Source organism: Oryctolagus cuniculus, chromosome 15 (assembly GCF_964237555.1).
Source record: "Oryctolagus cuniculus chromosome 15, mOryCun1.1, whole genome shotgun sequence".
Taxonomy (NCBI): domain Eukaryota; kingdom Metazoa; phylum Chordata; class Mammalia; order Lagomorpha; family Leporidae; genus Oryctolagus; species Oryctolagus cuniculus.
Window position 1 is genome coordinate 29,623,256 of NC_091446.1, and position 18,331 is coordinate 29,641,586.

General features: G+C 49.7%; 1 protein-coding gene across 1 annotated transcript; it reads left to right on the top strand.

Moving 5' to 3' along the window:
* The first annotated feature begins 1,116 nt into the window (after positions 1-1,116).
* On the top strand, positions 1,117-17,256 carry LOC100346561 (stearoyl-CoA desaturase). The gene is made up of 7 exons (XM_002718651.5): positions 1,117-1,178; positions 1,337-1,412; positions 1,899-2,181; positions 5,472-5,602; positions 6,883-7,088; positions 9,269-9,501; positions 13,155-17,256. Exons 2-7 carry the CDS (start codon positions 1,389-1,391, stop codon positions 13,352-13,354), a joined length of 1,077 nt encoding a protein of 358 aa, XP_002718697.1. The 5' UTR covers positions 1,117-1,178; positions 1,337-1,388; the 3' UTR covers positions 13,355-17,256.
* The last annotated feature ends 1,075 nt before the right edge of the window (positions 17,257-18,331 follow it).

The window sequence follows — 18,331 nt, forward strand, 5'->3', positions numbered from 1 at the left end:
TTGGGGGACACCGGGCATGGAAAGGGACAGGCTGAATGCATGGCCTGCCTGGTTCCCAGCTCTGCTGGTGGGGCTCCCTCAGGCACAGACAAGATGAGGCATAAGGTCCGTGGGTCAGATTTCCTAGGGCGCCTGCACACTAAGGTCCTGAGTAGGGTGAAGAGCTGGGCCTCCAGCATCACGTTTCTGGGCTCAGCCCAGCTCCACCACTGCCTAGCTGCTGTGAATACGGGCAGGTTCTGAGATCTGCCCACAGCTTCTCTTTCCAGTGGGTTCACGGAGAGCCCATCTCACAGAGTCACTGGAGGATGCAACAAAATCTCCCAAGACCTGCAGGCTCCTCTCATTTTATACTCAGTACTTTCCCTGCTGCTGGATGGACCTATGATGGCATCCTGCCTTATTCCAGGAAGAGGAGCCCAACTTTTTCCGGACAACCTGAATGTATTCCAACACATCCCGCACAGTTGTTGCGTGGCTCGGGGATGCGCCTGACTACTGTGCTCAGTAGTGCAAGTCCCCTTCCAAGCGTGACGGTGCTGGAGCTGCAGCTGTGCACAGACAGGTCAGGGAGGAGCGTCCTGGGCTCTAAGAGCTCTGTGGTCCGCATCAAGCACTGGTGGGCGGGACCACGCCATTTTTCCCCTGGGGCCAGAGTGAGCTGTGGATAGCTCCACGGCGGCTACCTGGGTACTTCCTGTGCAGTCCGCCCACGGTCCACCCATTCACTCTGCCTGCTGGCGCCATTCCTATTCCAGCACCTGGTGCTTTCCGCCTGGCAAGAACGAAGGCTCCGAGTGCCTCGGAGGCTGAGGCCCAGTGGTCGGTGGCAGAGAAAGCGCAGGGAGGGGGAGCGCGGCGCAGGCGGCTGGGGGAACAGCAGATTGCGCGGAGCCAATGGCAAAGGCGGCTGAGGTGGCACCAAAACCCTTCAGCCAATGACGCGCCAGAGTGTACTGAAGCCTCATTAGCATTTCCCCAGGGGCAGAGGCCCGGCAGGGGCGGTGTGGCGCGGAGCTGGTGTCTTCAGCATCCCGGCGCCAGCCACCGAGTAATCCTGGTCTCCGGTTGCTGCTTGCCTGGCTCTTCTGCCTCCCCTTTTCGGCCCTCTCCGCCATCCGAGACTGCCTGTTTTTCAACCAGCTCTGAGCACTCTTTTGTCGGCCGAGGATAAAACGGTATGGATCTACCGGCACCTACCACCAGCTATTCCATCCATTCTCCTTCCCGGGGAGAGCAGCTCACAGCGGGATCAGGCCCGTACGCGCGTGCTGGGGCCGGGAAGGCTTCACAGCGCATTGGGCTCCGCATCTCAACCTGTCTTCTCTCCCTGCAGCCTGAATTCCGTGAGACTCAGTCTCCTCAGCGATCAGCAACCGGGAGGCAAGATGCCGGCCCACTTGCTGCAGGAGGTGAGCTTCCCAGCATCCGTCCTGAACTCGGGGGTCGCTGGCCCTGGTGGGGCTTCAGGGTGACTCGATGGTGAGGGGACATTGCTGGAGCCCCCGAGAGAACTTGGCCGTCTGGCTCGAGGTGCACTCGCATCAATTTTTTGAGGAAACTCGGTTCTGCGAGTAGCTTTATGAGTAGCTTTATGTACACGTGTGGCTTTTCCTTTGTGTTCAAAGGGGTGCCAGAGAGCTTCACACACCCCCTAAGCTAATTCACCTCTAGGTTTCACCCCAACCCCCCTGCACAGTTCCTGGGAACCTGTGCCTCTCCTGTGCAGGGCCCACCCTCCCCTCACTCTGGGTGCTGGGCCAGGGTCTGAGCCTGCCCTCCCTTCCCTTCCCTTCTCCCTCCTCCTCTCCCCCTCCCCTGCTGGATTAGAGTGAAGTGGCCTCTGCTGCCTCCACTGTCTCCTGCTCTGACCCTCTTCCTCTTCCCCTCCTGGCCAGGTCTCTGGCTCCTACACCCCCACCACCACCGTCACCACACCCCACTCCAGGCTCCTGCAGAGTGGAGAGGGCAAGTTGGAGAAGATGCCCCTACCGGCGGAAGAAGACATCCGCCCTGAAATGAAAGATGACATCTACGACCCCAGCTACCAGGACGAGGAGGGCCCCAGGCCCAAGCTGGAGTTCGTCTGGAGGAACATCATCCTCATGGCTCTGCTGCACGTGGGAGCCCTGTACGGGATCACCCTGGTTCCCACCTGCAAGTTCCGCACCTGGCTCTGGGGTAAGCAGCGTCCCTGCCCTCCTGAGCCTGCGTCCAGGCTTCTCACTGCTCTCAAGTGAGGCAGGATCCCTGGGTTTTCCCAACCAGTTCTCCGCAGTTGGCTGAGAGCCTGACTGGGCTGGGAATGAAGTTCAGGAAGACTGATGGGATGCACGGGGGTCAGTTCTGTAGGGGTCCCCTGAGACCATGTGCCATGTGACTGAAGAGTGGACCTGTTGCCAGAGTCAGCTGTCCCTGAGAACCTTCCTGTTTGAGTTGTTTGTGTGGCTCCTGTCCCAGCCCTGCTAGAAACAAGACAATACGCCTACCTTGGAGGCATGGGGTTCTGGTAGAGACCAGATGTTTTGCAGGGTGTATAATGAGCTTGCTTGGAATAGAGCAAGGGGACTCTGCTCAGGAAGAAAGTTCACTAAAAAAGGAGGCAAGGCAAGGTTGTTACCCAGGGAACTATTTCAGGCTCATCCATTGGCCAGACCAGGTTCTTTTGCTACAGAGAAGGATGAAGAAGGCACAGTTCATGGATGTGTTGCTCTGCTGCTCCATGCTGGTCTCCAGGGCACCATATGTGCCAGTCAACAAAGTATTCAGACTGAAATGAGGAACATGTTTCATGCTCTAGTCCCCATCAAGGCTGCCTTGCCCTGATGCTCTGAAGTGCCCGAGACCCCACATGGTCTTCCGCTAGTCCTCCCTGCTCCCTCCTCTGGCCCCTTGCCAGACAGCGAGGCTGGGCCAGGCTGATTGGAGGCCACCCAGATTTTGAGGTAGCTGCCAGTCTGTCCTTGACTTGCCCTTTGCTCTGCTCTTTTAGGGATGCCCCTATGTGGGCTGGAGGGGCACATATGCTTTGTAGACAGAGTCTGCTCTGACCCTCCACCCTCAAGCCTGAAGCAAGAAGTAAGAGCAGGGAGCGCTTCAGGCCCAGGCCTTCCTTGTTGCTCTCTGAGGGGCACTAAGCCAGACACACAACTTTAAGTTTTCCAGGGCATTCTCGGGTGAGGGTACTTTTTGGCAGCTCATCCTGTGGGTAGCTATGTGGAAGGGCAAGCAGATGTCAGCAGTTTCACACAGGACCACTCAGGTCTGTTGGTGGTGGTAAGATCAAGTGCCTAGACCTCTGTCTTGGCCAGTCCTCCAGGTGCTGTGGTGAACAGCAATGATCTTCTCAGGACCACAGTATTTCCCAGTGCTAGCTAGAGGCAAAGGCAGTTTTGTACAGCTGAGAGGAATGTGTTTCTTAGGTTACAAGGTGTCATCACAGCACTTCTCAAGAGTGAGCAGGTTTGAGAGTCTTCCATCTCTTTCATTTTGGAGTCTCCAATGAGCCCTTAGGATAGGGCTGATGAAATATACTGGGAAACAGTAAGGATCCAAGGGAAAACTTCTCAAGTCTTGCTCCTTGGACCAAAAGCTATGAGATGTTGCACAACCTTCAACGTGGTCATTAATAAGCCTCCCTGAGGAACAGAGAGGGAATGAATTTCCAACTGTCTTATGCCATTCTCTTTAATAGACTTATAGGTGTTGACAGAAAACACACCAGAGTCCCTGGGCTCTTTTCCCAATTCCTTGCTAACATGGGACCTTAGATGCTTTCTCAGTCAATTTTCCAGGGTCATCTGCAGTATGAAGCAACCTAAGAAGTTTCCTTGGCTCCTAACTGAATCTGTCTGCTTTCATGCTCAAAGCCATTTTCTTCTTCAATGGTGTCTGGAGGTTCTGGTTCCAGTGTGGTTTTTCCAGAGACAGGTGTGGTCAGTTTCTGTACCTGGGAAGGAGATAGCCATCACCACATGGCTTGAGGCCAGTGAGGCCCCTGGAGTCCTCTCAGTTTGTGGCTTCAGAGGAACACCAGACAGTTACAGTGTGTTGCAAGTGTGCTCCAGCTGTAACCAGTTCATTACACTGAGGATTCACTGTTTCTGGCTGTTCCCTAGGTCTGAAACATAGTTAACAGTTTCCACCGAGATTCCATCTCTTCCTCCTAGAGTTGCTGAACAGATGGGTACACCCAGCAGCCCACTTCTCAGTTAAAAATTATGTCTGACACCTCCTCAGTGTCTAGGCCTTGAGGAAGGTAAGGCTAGATAATGTTGGAGTGCTCTGCTTAGAGCTTGGAGCATCTCCCATTATCATGTGAAATTCACATTGCTCAGTGGGAGTCTGGGATGACAGAGGGACATGATAAAGGGGAGTCACAGGAAATGTGTGCATATCCTGTAGTGGTGGATGGGACAGCTGGACACGAACTACTTGTTGAGAGTGTGTAGAGTTGGCCGGCGCCATGGCTCATTTGGCTAATCCTCCGCCTGCAGCACCGGCATCCCATATGGGCGCCGGGTTCTAATCTTGGTTGCTCCTCTTCCAGTCCAGCTCTCTGCTGTGGCCTAGGAGGGCAGTGGAGGATGGCCCAAGTGCTTGGGCCCCTGCACCCGCATGGGAGACCAGGAGGAAGCACCTGGCTCCTGGCTTTGGATCAGCATACTTCCAGCTATAGCAGCCATTTGGGGGGTGAACCAACGGAAGGAAGACCTTTCTCTCTGTCTCTCTCTCTCTCACACTGTCTATCAGTCAAATAAATTAAAAAAAGAGAGAGTGTGTAGAGCTTCATACCATGCCTCCATAGTTTTAGCCACATGAACTAGAAAAGTACTTAACTTCTCTGAGCTTTGACTTCACTTGCCAAGATATCTGCACCACCATCCCACACAGAATATGACAGAAATTTGAGAATATTGTACTTCTGGGGAAAGCTTAAGATACTGGGCAAACATGACTTTAGAATAGGGCTGGTATTTTCTGATGTGGCCACATTACAGGCTGAAGCTGAAATGATTTTACACCACTTAGTAAATGCCCACAGTTCTGAGTATTTAGCGTGTCTTGTACCACTCAGAGATCCTCTCATTGGTCAGTGCCCAGATACTGTTTCTTACAACTGCTAAAATGTGCAGGAGCACTTTGTGGCTTGAACACCACACACATTAGCTGAAGTTCACAGTCGACGGGACCTGGAGTGATGCACGTATAGACTGACCATGACAAGTTGTCAGTTCCTGGGACTCCTTAGCTTGTCTGCACTCCTGTGTTAACAGATGGGAGGTGATGATAGTATTTCCAAGTGGTAACAATCTCAGCTGTTTCAGAGACCAAGGTATCCCTAGGGTTCAGGTTAAAGCAGACGCTCACCTGAAGCTTAGAGAAGACACAGACTCTAGCAACAGAACAGCGTCCTTGTCTCCCAGGCAGGACTGGCATCGCTCGCTGATGCCCACTGTCTTTCCTGGCAGGGATATTCTATTATTTCGTCAGTGCCCTGGGCATCACAGCAGGAGCACATCGCCTGTGGAGCCACCGGTCTTACAAAGCTCGGCTGCCCCTGCGCTTCTTCCTCATCATTGCCAACACCATGGCCTTCCAGGTAAGAAGCTGGCGCTGCTCAGCCCTTGCTTCTCCACCCTCTCGATGGCCTGGGAGCAGAATGGAGGGGTGGGCACCTGGAGAGGAGCTGCACCGACAGCCCTGGCACTTTGCTCTCCCCTGTGTCACACGTGCAGGCTCAGTCCTGAAGTCCACAAAGCATGCAGACTGCTCTGGGTCGCTGGGAAGGGCAACAGGGATTAGCAGGACACACTCTTGATGTGCAGGATTGGTTTTGATCCTGAAGTCCTTGCATTATCATACAGTCAGGTTGTTTTGGTCTTTATGATAGGGGGCCAGGGCACATGAGCCAGTAATTGAACCTGATTTTCTGGGCAGACATGGGAAAATAAATTCATTCTGTAACATGAATATTTCAGAATGCCACCAGGCCACCACCACCTTAAAAAGGACATTGGTATTTCAGAATCATTTACTCTATGGTTTTCAGATAATAAGAGCAAATACTTTTATAAAACTGCATATGTATCTGTCACTATACAGAGCACTTACCACTAATTAACTCATTGATCCTTACAATAATCTTAGGAGGTAGGAACTATTATTTCCATGTTACAGATGAGCAGAATCAGTCACTGATAGGTTACACAGAACTTCATTATGATCTTATCCTTGAGTGCATGCTAGGTAACTAAAATACTGAGGATTGTAGAAGCATGAGATTTATAACACAAAGAATGAAGGGACTAGAAAAAACAGAACTCTTTGATAGCTGTAGCCACTGGACCCACAATAGTCTCTCTTGTGATGTTTATCTTGGAAGAGCTATAAAGGAAGTCCCTTTCATCAAAGGCAGTATCTCAGGTAGGTAATATTTGCATAATTATCCCTGTGAAAGTGAGATATACCTTGAAGGCTTCTGGTTTTTGGTTTTGTTTTGTTTCTTAGAAAAGGGAAGGAATAGGGAGATTGGTCCATGCCCAGGGATCAGGCGGTCCCTGAGGACCTCTTCCAACCTTCCCTGCTTGCGGAAGTGCAGTGTTCATTCCTAGTGAAACCATCTGGGCTCTGCGTGCTTCACCTCGATTCTACCCACCAGGTCACCTGCAGGGGGCACAGGCACAGCCACGTGGTCCTGGGAGCATGAGTGGCCCTTCCCCTTCCCTCAGTGGCAGGGGTGGGGCAGAGGGGAGGCGGTGCCAGGACTCCTCAGGGGCCCAGACTCCTGGGTGTTGTGAGCTGCGCCTGGAAGACACCTCTGCAGAGAGTTCTCCTGAGAGGACGTCCGCTCAGGCTGCATCCCTTTCTCTGTCCCTCCAGAACGATGTGTTTGAATGGGCCCGAGACCACCGTGCCCACCACAAGTTCTCAGAAACCAATGCGGATCCTCACAATTCCCGCCGTGGCTTTTTCTTCTCGCACGTGGGCTGGCTGCTTGTGCGCAAACACCCTGCAGTCAAGCAGAAGGGCGCTCTGCTGGACTTGTCAGACCTCAAAGCCGAGAAACTAGTGATGTTCCAGAGGCGGTGAGTGAGGGGCAATGGAGCTGGGGATGTGCTCCTGGCCCCTGGAGTGTGGGGACCCCAGTTTTTCTCCAAGGACTTGCAAGTTCATTTTAATTTACTGTTTGCAAGTTCAAAACCATCATTTAAAACTCCAAACTTATTTTTTTAAAAAAGATTGAGTTGTAAAGAGTTTGTAGGGTTGCGTTTTATTTTTACTTTTTAAAAGATTTCTTTATTTGAAATGTAAACTGAAAGAGGGTGAGTCAGCAAAGGAGAGACATCTTATATCCCCTGATTCACTCCCTAAATGGGTGCAACAGCTGAGACTGGGATTGGGCTGGGCCAAAAAGTCAGGAGCCAGGAACTCCTATTTGGATCTCCCACATGGCTGGCAGGAAGCCAAGCATTCAAGCCATCATACACTGCTTCCCAGGTGGATTAGCAGGGAGCCATCAGAAGCAATGCAGCCAGGTCTTGAGTGGACATTCTGACATGGATGTGGGCATCCCAAGCAGTGGTTTCACCTCATGTAATGCCTGCCCCTAAACTTCAAATGTGAACACCCCACAAGCCCACAGCCATAGACTGTTGCTCTGTTTCTTCTTCTCTGAGCTGTCTTAATTAAACCACTTAAATGCAACAAGTGATTGTTGACCCAGGACACAAAAATGTAACATAAAAACTACAATGCAAATGTAATGTAAAGTTAAAAAACAAAATTCTTACCTAAGGTGTCTGTAGCTTTTTGGGGAGTAGAACAATAAGCCAAGAACTCAAATAGCCATGGTGCAAGGCAGAATATTTTCTGTACCATGAGAGGTACAGAAGAGAGTGAGATCACTTGCTGGAAACTACATGGAAGAGTTTACAAAGTAGCACTGGAATCTACCTAGGGACAGCAATGTTCACAAGTAGGTGTGGGCAGGGACAGTGCAAACAGAGCAGAATGAGCTAAAGCATCAAGCATGTTCCAACCACAAATGCTTCTGTTTGGAGGACAGGGTATGACAAAACCAGACTGGAGAGAGACTGTGTCATTCTTCTCAAGTCCTAAAGGCAGACCTGATTCAGGGTGCAACAGGAAAGCACTAATTGGTTTGAACACAATAGCAGTCAGAGCTATGCTTCAGAAGGACTGCTCTCACAGGACTGCATTGTGGCACAGTGGGCCTGCTGCCCGCAACACACGCTTCCAACATGATGCCAGTCCAAGTCCCATCTGCTCCTTTTCCAATACAGCTCCCTGCTAATGCACTTGGGAAAGCAGTGGAAGCTGGCCCAAGTGCTTGGGCCCCTGCCACCTACATGGGAAACCTAGGTGGAGTTCCAGGCTCCTGGCTGCAGCCTAGCATAGCCCTGGTCATTGTGTTCATTTGGGGAGTGACCCAGGAGACAGAAGAGTTCTCGCTGTCTCTCCTTCTCTCTCTGAAACTCTGCCTTTCAAATAAATAAGTAAATTTTTTAAAAAGAAGAAGAGGAAGAAGGGCCACTCTCAGGACAGGGGCCAGAAACCAAGGACCAGAGAGGAGAGGCAGGGACAGCAGTTAGGGGGTCAGGGGATCCACGCTGGGGAAGCAGGGGCAGGACTGGGAAGGGCGTGATGCAGCGAGGATGTGACTGCTGAAGGAGGCAGGGAATCACTCCACCGAGTGGCAGTGGCCAGGTCCCCAGGGAGAAGGGAGAGTGGGACAGGCATTCAGACAGACACACAGGTGATCAGGGCCACTCAGTGCCTCTCTGGGGGCAAAGAAGAGCAGAGAATTAGAGGGCAGTCACAGGAGATGGAGGCACAACACCAAACATGGACGTGTGCCAAAGAGCTCGATGGGCAAGAGCAAGGAGCCCAAAGGCAGATGGGCATGGGCCCAGGCTGGAGAACTCTGATCCAGAATTGGGGTTTGGACCTCAGCTATGAACTTAGCACCAGGGCCTTGTGCGCAGTGGAAAGAGGCTGTGGACTGGAGCCAGGAGGCAGGCATTCCAATCTGTGCCGTGCTGGTTCCCAGTGACCTCAGAGAAGTCCTGTACCCTCCTCATCTCCCTCCCCATCCACAGAGTGAGGGCCTATCACGGCATGCCCAACAGATGCCCACCCCGTCTCACAGCAAGGGAGAAGAGGTGGCCCAGCCCAGGGAGCATGGACAGCAGGGGCAGGTCTGGATCCCCTGTGCCCCGGCTCAGCCTGTGATCTCCCCACGCAGGTACTACAAACCCGCCGTCCTGCTGATGTGCTTCATCCTGCCCACGCTCGTGCCCTGGTATTTCTGGGGTGAAACTTTTCAACACAGCTTGTACGTGGCCACCTTCCTGCGTTATGCTGTAGTGCTCAATGCCACCTGGTTGGTGAACAGTGCTGCCCACATGTATGGATATCGCCCATATGACAAGAACATTAACTCTCGAGAGAATGTACTGGTTTCTCTGGGAGCTGTGGGTAAGTCAGCATGCATAGCAAGACTACATCTAGGCCAGCGCCGCAGCTCAATAGGCTAATCCTCCACCTTGTGGCGCCGGCACACCGGGTTCTAGTCCTGGTCGGGGTGCCGGATTCTGTCCCGGTTGCCCCTCTTCCAGGCCAGCTCTCTGCTGTGGCCCGGGAATGCAGTGGAGGATGGCCCAAGTCCTTGGGCCCTGCACCCGCATGGGAGACCAGGAGAAGCACCTGGCTCCTGGCTTCGGATCAGTGCGATGCGCCGGCAGCAGTGCGCTGGCCGTGGAGGCCATTGGAGGGTGAACCAATGGCAAAGGAAGACCTCTCTCTCTGTCTCTCTCTCTCACTGTCCACTCTGCCTGTCAAAAAAAAAAAAAAAACAAACAAAAACAAAAACAAAAAAAAAAACACCGCATCTAATGATCTGCTGGTTGTGGTATTAGGCTAGGAATCAGCATAACCAGGTTAGCTTGGTTGTATAGCCACTTTGTATCTGTTTTTCTATTATAAAACTAGTAGCTTTATAGTAAAACTACGTATAAAACTGAAAAACCCTTATGAACATCAAGCAGTAAGTCTTAAGGGAAGCCGGCGCTGCAGCTCACTAGGCTAATTCTCCGGCTTGCGGCGCCGGCACACCGGGTTCTAGTCCCAGTCGGGGTGCCGGATTCTGTCCCGGTTGCCCCTCTTCCAGGCCAGCCCTCTGCTATGGCCCAGGAGTGCAGTGGAGGATGGCCCAAGTGCTTGGGCCCTGTACCCAATGGGAGACTAGGAGAAGCACCTGGCTCCTGCCTTTGGATCAGCGCGGTGCGCCAGCTGCAGCACGCCAGCTGCGGTGGCCATTGGAGGGTGAACCAACGGCAAAAGGAAGGCCTTTCTCTCTGTCTCTCTCTCTCTCACTGTCCACTCTGCCTGTCAAAAAAAAAAAAAAAAAAAAAAAAGTCTTAAGAGAAAGGGAAAGGGTAAAAAATAACACTGCCTTTGATTCCAGGCCTCCTAATAACCTCCGGAAGCTAAATGTAGGGAGCTTCCTCTGTTTTCCTGTACTTGCTGTACTAGGAGTTTTGTATAAATGGAACAACTGGATCATCAGAGCGGCCAGAGAGACAGGGATCTTCTATGAGAACATGCAACAGAGTGTCGAGTAAATAATGACAATTTAGTATTTAGATGTTCCATGCTTTTGTGTATGGGTCATGCCTTATTGTTTGGTGATTCCAATATGAAGGGCATCAGAGCAGCTGTAGCTGGCCCTTTCCTACTACCCTGCAGCATGTCCCCTTCTTGTCCTTTATGTTTTTCTTCCACTTCTATTCTCAGCTTGGAACTTCACTTCCCAAAAGAAACTTAGGGAATGCCCCTAGAGCTGTTAGTTTGATCACAACTCCCTGAACACTGATCTGATGTGGACTCTTCTGGAGTTCATTTCTATCATTCCAGTCCCAACATCACAGAAGACAGAGTCCTGCCATCTGTCCCCACTTACTTCCTTTCCAGCTTTAGAAGAAAATACACATTTTTACTGAGGCTTCAAATTAGTGTTCAGTAAGCAGAACCAGAGGTCTATTACTTTGCAGGCGTCATTGGCGTTAGTCATCCAGTAATGCTTACAGAAGTACACTGCTCATGTATTCATACACAATGCTGCCTTTCTGTTTTTCTTGCTCTTTTAAAGTCTTCTTTTATTATCTCACACTAGTGATATTTATTATCTTTATAAAATTATCTTTTCCTATCACTTTTTGACATTCAGAAATTTTGGCCTTCCTTTCAGTTACCTTCTTCCATCGGGCGTATTGGTACTAAATTCCTGTTTAAGATAAATCACATGGGTTGTATAAATCTGAAGCTTTCACAGAAACAGAATTTCTTTGGCTTCGATGTGTCCTATATTACAGATGTATCTATAATGAAGTCACTTGCTTGTGACTGTCAGTTCCAGGTTTCTTTGTGAGCTTTCCTTGTCTGCACCTGCTGCTTTCCTCCCAATAACTTACCATGAAGCTTTTTTCCCTTTGTAATCATTTTGCTTCCGGACATACCTGCTTCAGTCAACCTATCTACCACAGCTGGCCTTCTCCCTGAGCCTCCCTTGGGCTGTCTCTTGCTGCCCTGATCCTTACCTTCACCCATGGATCCTCCTCTGTTCTCTCTCTGCATCTGTGTCTCACTCCGTGTTACGAGTGGTATGTGGGCCGTCGCCGAGGCTCACTAAGTTAATCCTCCACCTGCGGCACTGGCACACCGGGTTCTAGTCCCAGTCAGGGCGCTGGATTCTGTCCCAGTTGCCCCTCTTCCAGGCCAGCTCTCTGCTATGGTCCGGGAATGCAGTGGAGGATGGCCCAAGTCCTTGGGCCCTGCACCCGCATGGGAGACCAGGAGAAGCACCTGGCTCCTGCCTTCAGATCAGTGCAATGCGCTGGCCGCAGCGGCCATTGGAGGGTGAACCAACAGAAAAAGGAAGACCTTTCTCTGTCTCTCTCTCTCCTTCACTGTACATGCTGCTTGTCAAAAAAAAAAAAAAAAAAAAAAAAAAAGAGTGGTATGTGTGGACCAGGTGAGTGCTCACTGAGAGCCTTGCTGCAAACTCATTTCAGGGGCTCGGCAGTCCTCCATCAGCACCCTTAGCCTTGGGCTTGCCCACCCTCTCCCCAGCTCCCACTGGAGGTGAGCAGCATCACACAGGAAGCACACACCTTGAGATGCCCTGGATGGGGTCACTGCCTTTGCTGGACATGCTGTCTTGCTGGCTCGATGTCATTCCCTCTCTATCTGCAGTGTGTTTATCTGCACAAGGCCCAACAGCCGCTCTGTTGGCTTCCCTTTACCCTGGCCTGACAAGGGTCAGGGTGCCCTTGTTGGACGCAGCTCAGAAAGAGGGGACCTGGCAGGAGTCACCAACCTCTCTCTGCAGAGACTCCACAGCTTTACCTACTACAGGAATTGTCCTCAGTCCAGAGTTTCTTTTTCTCTGTCTGTCCATGTGAAACTCTTGTCCCGAGAATTCTCAGCATCTCGGAGGTCAGAGGGAATATTTCAGCAATTTGTTTCTTCTTTCCAAAGAGAATGTCTATCTTATCAGCACCACCCCCAGCCCAGTCAAAGCTGGAAGAATGAGAAGGCAGAGCGGCCCACTCTGCGCCAGCAGAGGCTGAGGAAACCGCAACCCTGGGCTGGGCCTCCTGTCCTCTATGTTTGGCCACTGCCTCCTGTTCCATTGGAAGCTCCCACCCTTATGGTGGTGCCGCTGCTGTGGGGAAGGCGGGTCCTCTGCTCACTTGTAACAGCAGAGCCCAAGTTCCTCATTCTGGACTCTCCCCTCTGCACCCCAGCACACGTACACACACAGCCTTTCAGGCCTTGAGTCAATGCTTCCTGAAGCTCTGGAGGTTGCCAACCGACACTGCATTCTCAGCAGTAGTCCCTGCTCCACAGTCAACTCACACATGCTCTGAGAAACCAAGTAGGGGTGACAACGGCCTCATCTATCATTTCTTAAGGTGCTTTGGGGGGGATCCACTTGCTGTAGAGTAAGAGACCAGATCCATCCCTGTGTCCATTCTACAGCAGCATATTTCTGCTGGGTTCCAGGAACACTGCTAGGAAGACAGGAATCCACCCAAGCTCCATGACATTTCTCCTTGCTTTTGTTGCAGGTGAGGGCTTCCACAACTACCACCACTCCTTTCCCTACGACTACTCAGCCAGTGAGTATCGCTGGCACATCAACTTCACCACATTCTTCATCGACTGCATGGCTGTCCTGGGCCTGGCTTATGACCGGAAGAAAATATCCAAGGCTGCCATCTTGGCCAGGATTAAAAGGACTGGAGATGGAAGCTACAAGAGTGGCTGAGTTCTGAGTTCCTCAACATCTTTTCCAAAAGCTAGCCAGGCAGAGGTTCACTGTTCTGTTTATTAACTACTGAATAATGCTCCCAGGATGCTAAAGATATTGACCTTAACCCATTCCAATACAGTATTCTTTTAAAAAACGCAAAAGTATTGAAAGACAACTGCTCCATTTTAATGCTAAGCTGATGTCCTCATTTTCTCTCCTCTCCTATTTTCATTGTGCTTTTCTTTCCTTTATTACTATCACCTTCTTTTCTCCTCTCCCTCATTGCCTCCTAGAAAACAGCTTTTCAGTCTTTGCTCAGTGTCCATCTTCCAAAGCCTACACAACTTTTCAAGAGTCAAACTAATAGTCTTATCCAAGATAATCTTCTTTCCTTGAGTTCTTCAGTTTCAGCATAGGTGGCTCAAGGTAGAGATACCAGGAAACTCTTGGGAACTCCCATGTTCACTCTAATCAAACATGCTTTGCTAGATGAAACGGACAAATAACTTTAGTGGGCACACAGCTTCTATAGAAAGTAAACTATCAGCGGGGAGGTTAGCTGCCGTGGCATGACTGATAAGTGAGGGTGGAGTCGCGGTGGGAGATGAGCAGAGAAGAAGGTCTTGCTGTGATGAGACACACAGCTGTCTACCTAGCCAGGACTTCGAGCCCCTCCTCACAATACACTTCTTTTTTTTTCTCCTGTGAGTACAAGTGGCCTGGAGCCCGGCATTGGTAGCACAAACAAGCAAATCTCAGTGCCTCAGCAGACTTTGGGCAGAGGTTAAGGCAGCAGCATTTAGTGCGTAGTAAAAGTGCTCACAGCTGGGGAAAGAATTTTTTAACAACAAGGAGATTTTTTTATTTCATGGAACAAGAGGTCTTGAGGTTTGGTGTGTCTAGAATTGGTGAATATCATACCTCATAGAGTTCAGAGGATTCCCTGAGCTGCTCATCAGAATGATTTTGGTTTTCTGCTCTGCTACCTTCAGGATATTGGTTGCTCCTCCCATAGTAATAAGGTGGCTGTGGCATTTCCAAACATCTCAAAGTGGAGGATTTTATGAAGTGAATTGAATCAAGCATTAAAATATAGAGATGTAGATTCTTTATTTGGTGTATGAGAATATTTCCACTAGGATAGTTCCCTCTGAACAAGGGATATTGAAAGAACCCTGAAGTAGAGGAGAAAGTAGGTGGGTCATGTTTGCCTCCCTACCTGCCACACTGCCTGGCATGGTCTACAGACAGTTCCCAAGGGATAACTTTCAAAGGACAAGCTGTGAGACCACATTGCTAGGAGATCAGAAAGTTACTGAGGAAGTTACCAGGTGTCCTAATGAAACAAGTTCAATGTTAGGTCTATTCATTAGTACCAACTTCTCATTGAAATGAGTAATAACCAGGAGGCTTCTCTTCACTGTGTTATATCTTTTGACTTATTCTATGCTCTGTTAACATTTAGCTTAAAGTATAGGATTACCTGGGAGGGAGGCGAGAGGGAGGGATATATTAACCTGCCTGATTCTTCATTCCTGGCTCTGCCCTGTCCCTTTTCTCCTACTGGTTCTGTCTCCTCCCTGACGTCATCTCTATCTCCGGCCAGGCAGCCTCCTTGTGTGTGTTCAGAGGCAGTGACAACTGCTGTCCAGGCAGCTCTTCCTGCAGACACCATGCTCCAGGACCCCAGACAACTGTTTCTCTTCAGCAAGGACAGCTGATCCACTTTCCTATGCCCTTGGCCACACGGATAGCTCCATACATGGCTGGCAAACCCTCCCAGAACCATTCTTGGTTCCAAGAGGCTCTTTCTCATGATACAAATGCTTCCTTTGTGCCACTGAGCCCGCCCTAGAGCCAAGGGGGTCTGTTGTCCACCTCCTGCATCTGGGCCAGAGCAGAGAGCATGCTGAGTGCCCTCTGCTTGCTCAGTCAGGTGGCCCCACCTGATCAGTGCTCCTGGATGCCACAGTAATGCTTGTAGGAGGAGGATACCTCATCCTCAGTGGGAAGCACAAGAAGCAAGGCCAAGTTCCTGAGTGCCTCACTTTGTAACAGGTCCTGAATCTGGAGCAGGCTATGCTGCAAAGCTTTGGCTGAAATGTGGGAGCAGAGATGCCATGACCTTTGTTGAATAGACTTCCTGTGCAGCAAATAACCAGCATTCCCTACCACCAAGCCTAGGGCAGAAAACACAGATCCTCAGTGTTTTCAAATCCTTGGGCTTGCGTCCCTGTCCCTCAGTCATCAGTGCAGAAGCCTGGCTTTGCTCTATTACGATTGGAAGTGTGCAGTGCCACACACTGTCCACTGTTGAGCTCCAGGGTGGGGAGGGGGAATGTGTTTTTCTGTAATTTAATAGTGGCTACGAGGATCAGCCTGCACCAAAGGTAACCTGGTCTTTTGAGGTGTACATCTCAGTAGAAGAGAATCCAGTGGAAGATCACTGTCAGTTACCTCTGCTGACCTGTGTGCCTACCCCTTGGAAATGTCTGTCAGGTAGTCTAGTTCTACAAGTCATCAGATGGCTGCTTTATAATATACAGAGAAGAGGAACAACATTCTCTTCTTTTCTAAGATGTTCTGTGGGTCTGACCCCACACAAGGCTGGGTGGAGACCCAAAGCTGAGGGTCCTGGTGCAAAGCTGATGTGCAGGTCAGTGTGTGTCTGCTGCATAAGTAACCGTATTTCAAGATTCTATAGCTCAATTCAAGAGACAGACTAATTGGAATCTCAGATGGGATCGAGAGTGTAAATTTTGACCTGTCCTCACTTTGTGGATGTGCTTACAGTTTATTTGGGTGCCTTACATCTTTTCTAATTCAAATTCCCTAAGAGCCTGCCCTACTCCCTCTTTGCAGTCCCTCAGCACCTGCGAGCCTGCAGAAGTGGCAGGTAGAGAAAGGGGCCTGGCTGGATCCGTGCAGTGATTTGCAGGGTTCCATCTGGGAGTCATTTTGGAAACTTTCTTTAGGGTTGTTTTTATTAAGTGTCCATATTTGATGGAGGGTGGAAGTATACTTTGAATGTATTCTTTTCTAATTTTTTTTTAGGTTAAAAGATGGTTGTTGCAGTTAAAATGGAAAGTTTTTTTCTTTGGTTTGCTGGTATTTTGAGTGAATTCTCTGTTAATAGAGCTCAAATGGGTTAGTGTGTAAAGAAGAAAGTGAACTGGTAATGTTTTACTGGTGGTTCAAGGCCAGGTCCTCTTCTACCCCTGTGCCACTGGCTTGCTCTGTGACCTTCTCTTTTATCAGAACCCACGCTGTGAGAGTGAACATGCCTCCTCCTCCTCCAGTATTGAGGACTTAGCACAGCCCTCCTGAGCTAATGACTTCTTAACAATCCCACCTTTCAGCATTGTTGCTATGGTCATACAGTTTCCAACGAGTGAATTCTGGGAGACACACTCAAACCACAGTATTGGAGAAGTGACTTAACTATTTTGTGCCTCAGTTTTCCTTTCGTTAAAATATGGTTAATAATACTGACCTACCTCAAAAGGCAGTTTTGAGGCACAAGTAATGCTTCTCATCCAGTGTCTGGGGACCCTTCAGCAGAGGAATTCCCATGCTGAATATTTCTACAGTGGGTCTGTCCACTTTGAACTTGCTATGTCCACGTGTTCCAGAGGCTCTCATGAGTCTTCCTGGCTCTCTGGAGAGTAAATGAATCCCTTGGCTAAGTGGTGGATAACTAGTCAAAGGAAATGTGAGAATGCATCCTCATCGCCATACAAATAAGTACAGAAAAACTTTCCCTTGCTTGGGTGGGATTTTTATCCCTCTTTATGTGGGACAGGAATTATTTGTGACCTAAGAGTAATTTTGGAATAATTTCTATTAATATCAAGTCTGAAGCTAGTTGTACTTATCTGAGATTGTGTTTGTTCATAATAAAATTGAAGTGAAACTGATTGTGCTGTGTCTGTGAATTTGTGGCTGTGGTTCAAATTCTCCTTGGACCTGTCTCCATGACTGGTGTCACCCTATGTATGTCCTGTGTCTTTAAGAACAAAAAAGCAGTAGAAACTACAAGGGTTGACTCAGACCCAGCAATCTGCCCTGCCCTTCCTAGGGGTAACTTCAGGTTGAACGGGGCACAGGAAATCCAGTCTTCTGCCATTAGATCAGACACTAACACCTGCTGGCATCTTGGCCTGGGAAAAATTCCACAGAGTCAAGACAGATTTCCTAGGGTAAAAAGAGAGCAGCAGAAGCACTGCCAGGGAGAGGCATTTGTGTCTGAAACATCCTCTCCCCCAGGGAACGGGGAGAACAAGTCACTTCCTGGGGCACCACAGCAAGAAGACATGAAAAGAACCAAGGGGAGGTTTGCCAGCTCTGGAGCAAACAAACTTCTGAACTCTCTTCTTTCTACAAGGTGGAAAGGGTTTTGTTTTGTTTTGTTTTTCTTTAGTACTTCAACAACCCTCATGTAGAAAAGAGAAAGGCAAAACTCTTCCAGTTTAAAGAAGCTCCATGGGGCCGGCATTGGGGCGTAGCAGGTAAAGCTGCCGCCTTCAACACCAGCATCTCAGATGGGGACCGGTTCATGTCCTGGCTGTTCCACTTCCAATCTAGCTCCCTGCTAATGGCCTGGTAAAAGCAGCAGAAAATGGCCCAAGTTTTTGCGCCCCTGCCATTCATGTGGGAAACTTGGATGAAGTTCCTGGCTCCTGGCTTCAGCCTGGCCCAGCACTGGCCATTGTGACTATCTGGGGAGTGAACAAGCAGAAGGAAGATTTCTGCCTTTCTGAGACTCTTTCAAAATAAATAAATGAATTTTTTTTTAAAAAAAAGCTCCATATTCCAGCAAGGTAGCACCTAGACTAATTCTGAGACACTTAAAAGCTCCCCAGAACCCACTCTGCCAGTCATTTCCCTCTGATCTAATGTTGTCTTCATCTTGGACAAGAAGCATGGTGCTTTCCAAGTAATTCTGAGGCTAGGACTCTCATAGGAATTCTGATTATCCAAAATCAGAAGGAA

What these genes read in the sequence shown, in the direction of transcription:
- LOC100346561 (XM_002718651.5), top strand. Translation starts at nt 1,389, where the DNA reads ATGCCGGCCCACTTGCTGCAGGAG. An exon ending in CGGCCCACTTGCTGCAGGAG is followed by an intron (nt 1,413 to 1,898) that starts GTGAGCTTCCCA and finishes CCTCCTGGCCAG; the next exon opens with GTCTCTGGCTCCTACACCCC. An exon ending in GTTCCGCACCTGGCTCTGGG is followed by an intron (nt 2,182 to 5,471) that starts GTAAGCAGCGTC and finishes CTTTCCTGGCAG; the next exon opens with GGATATTCTATTATTTCGTC.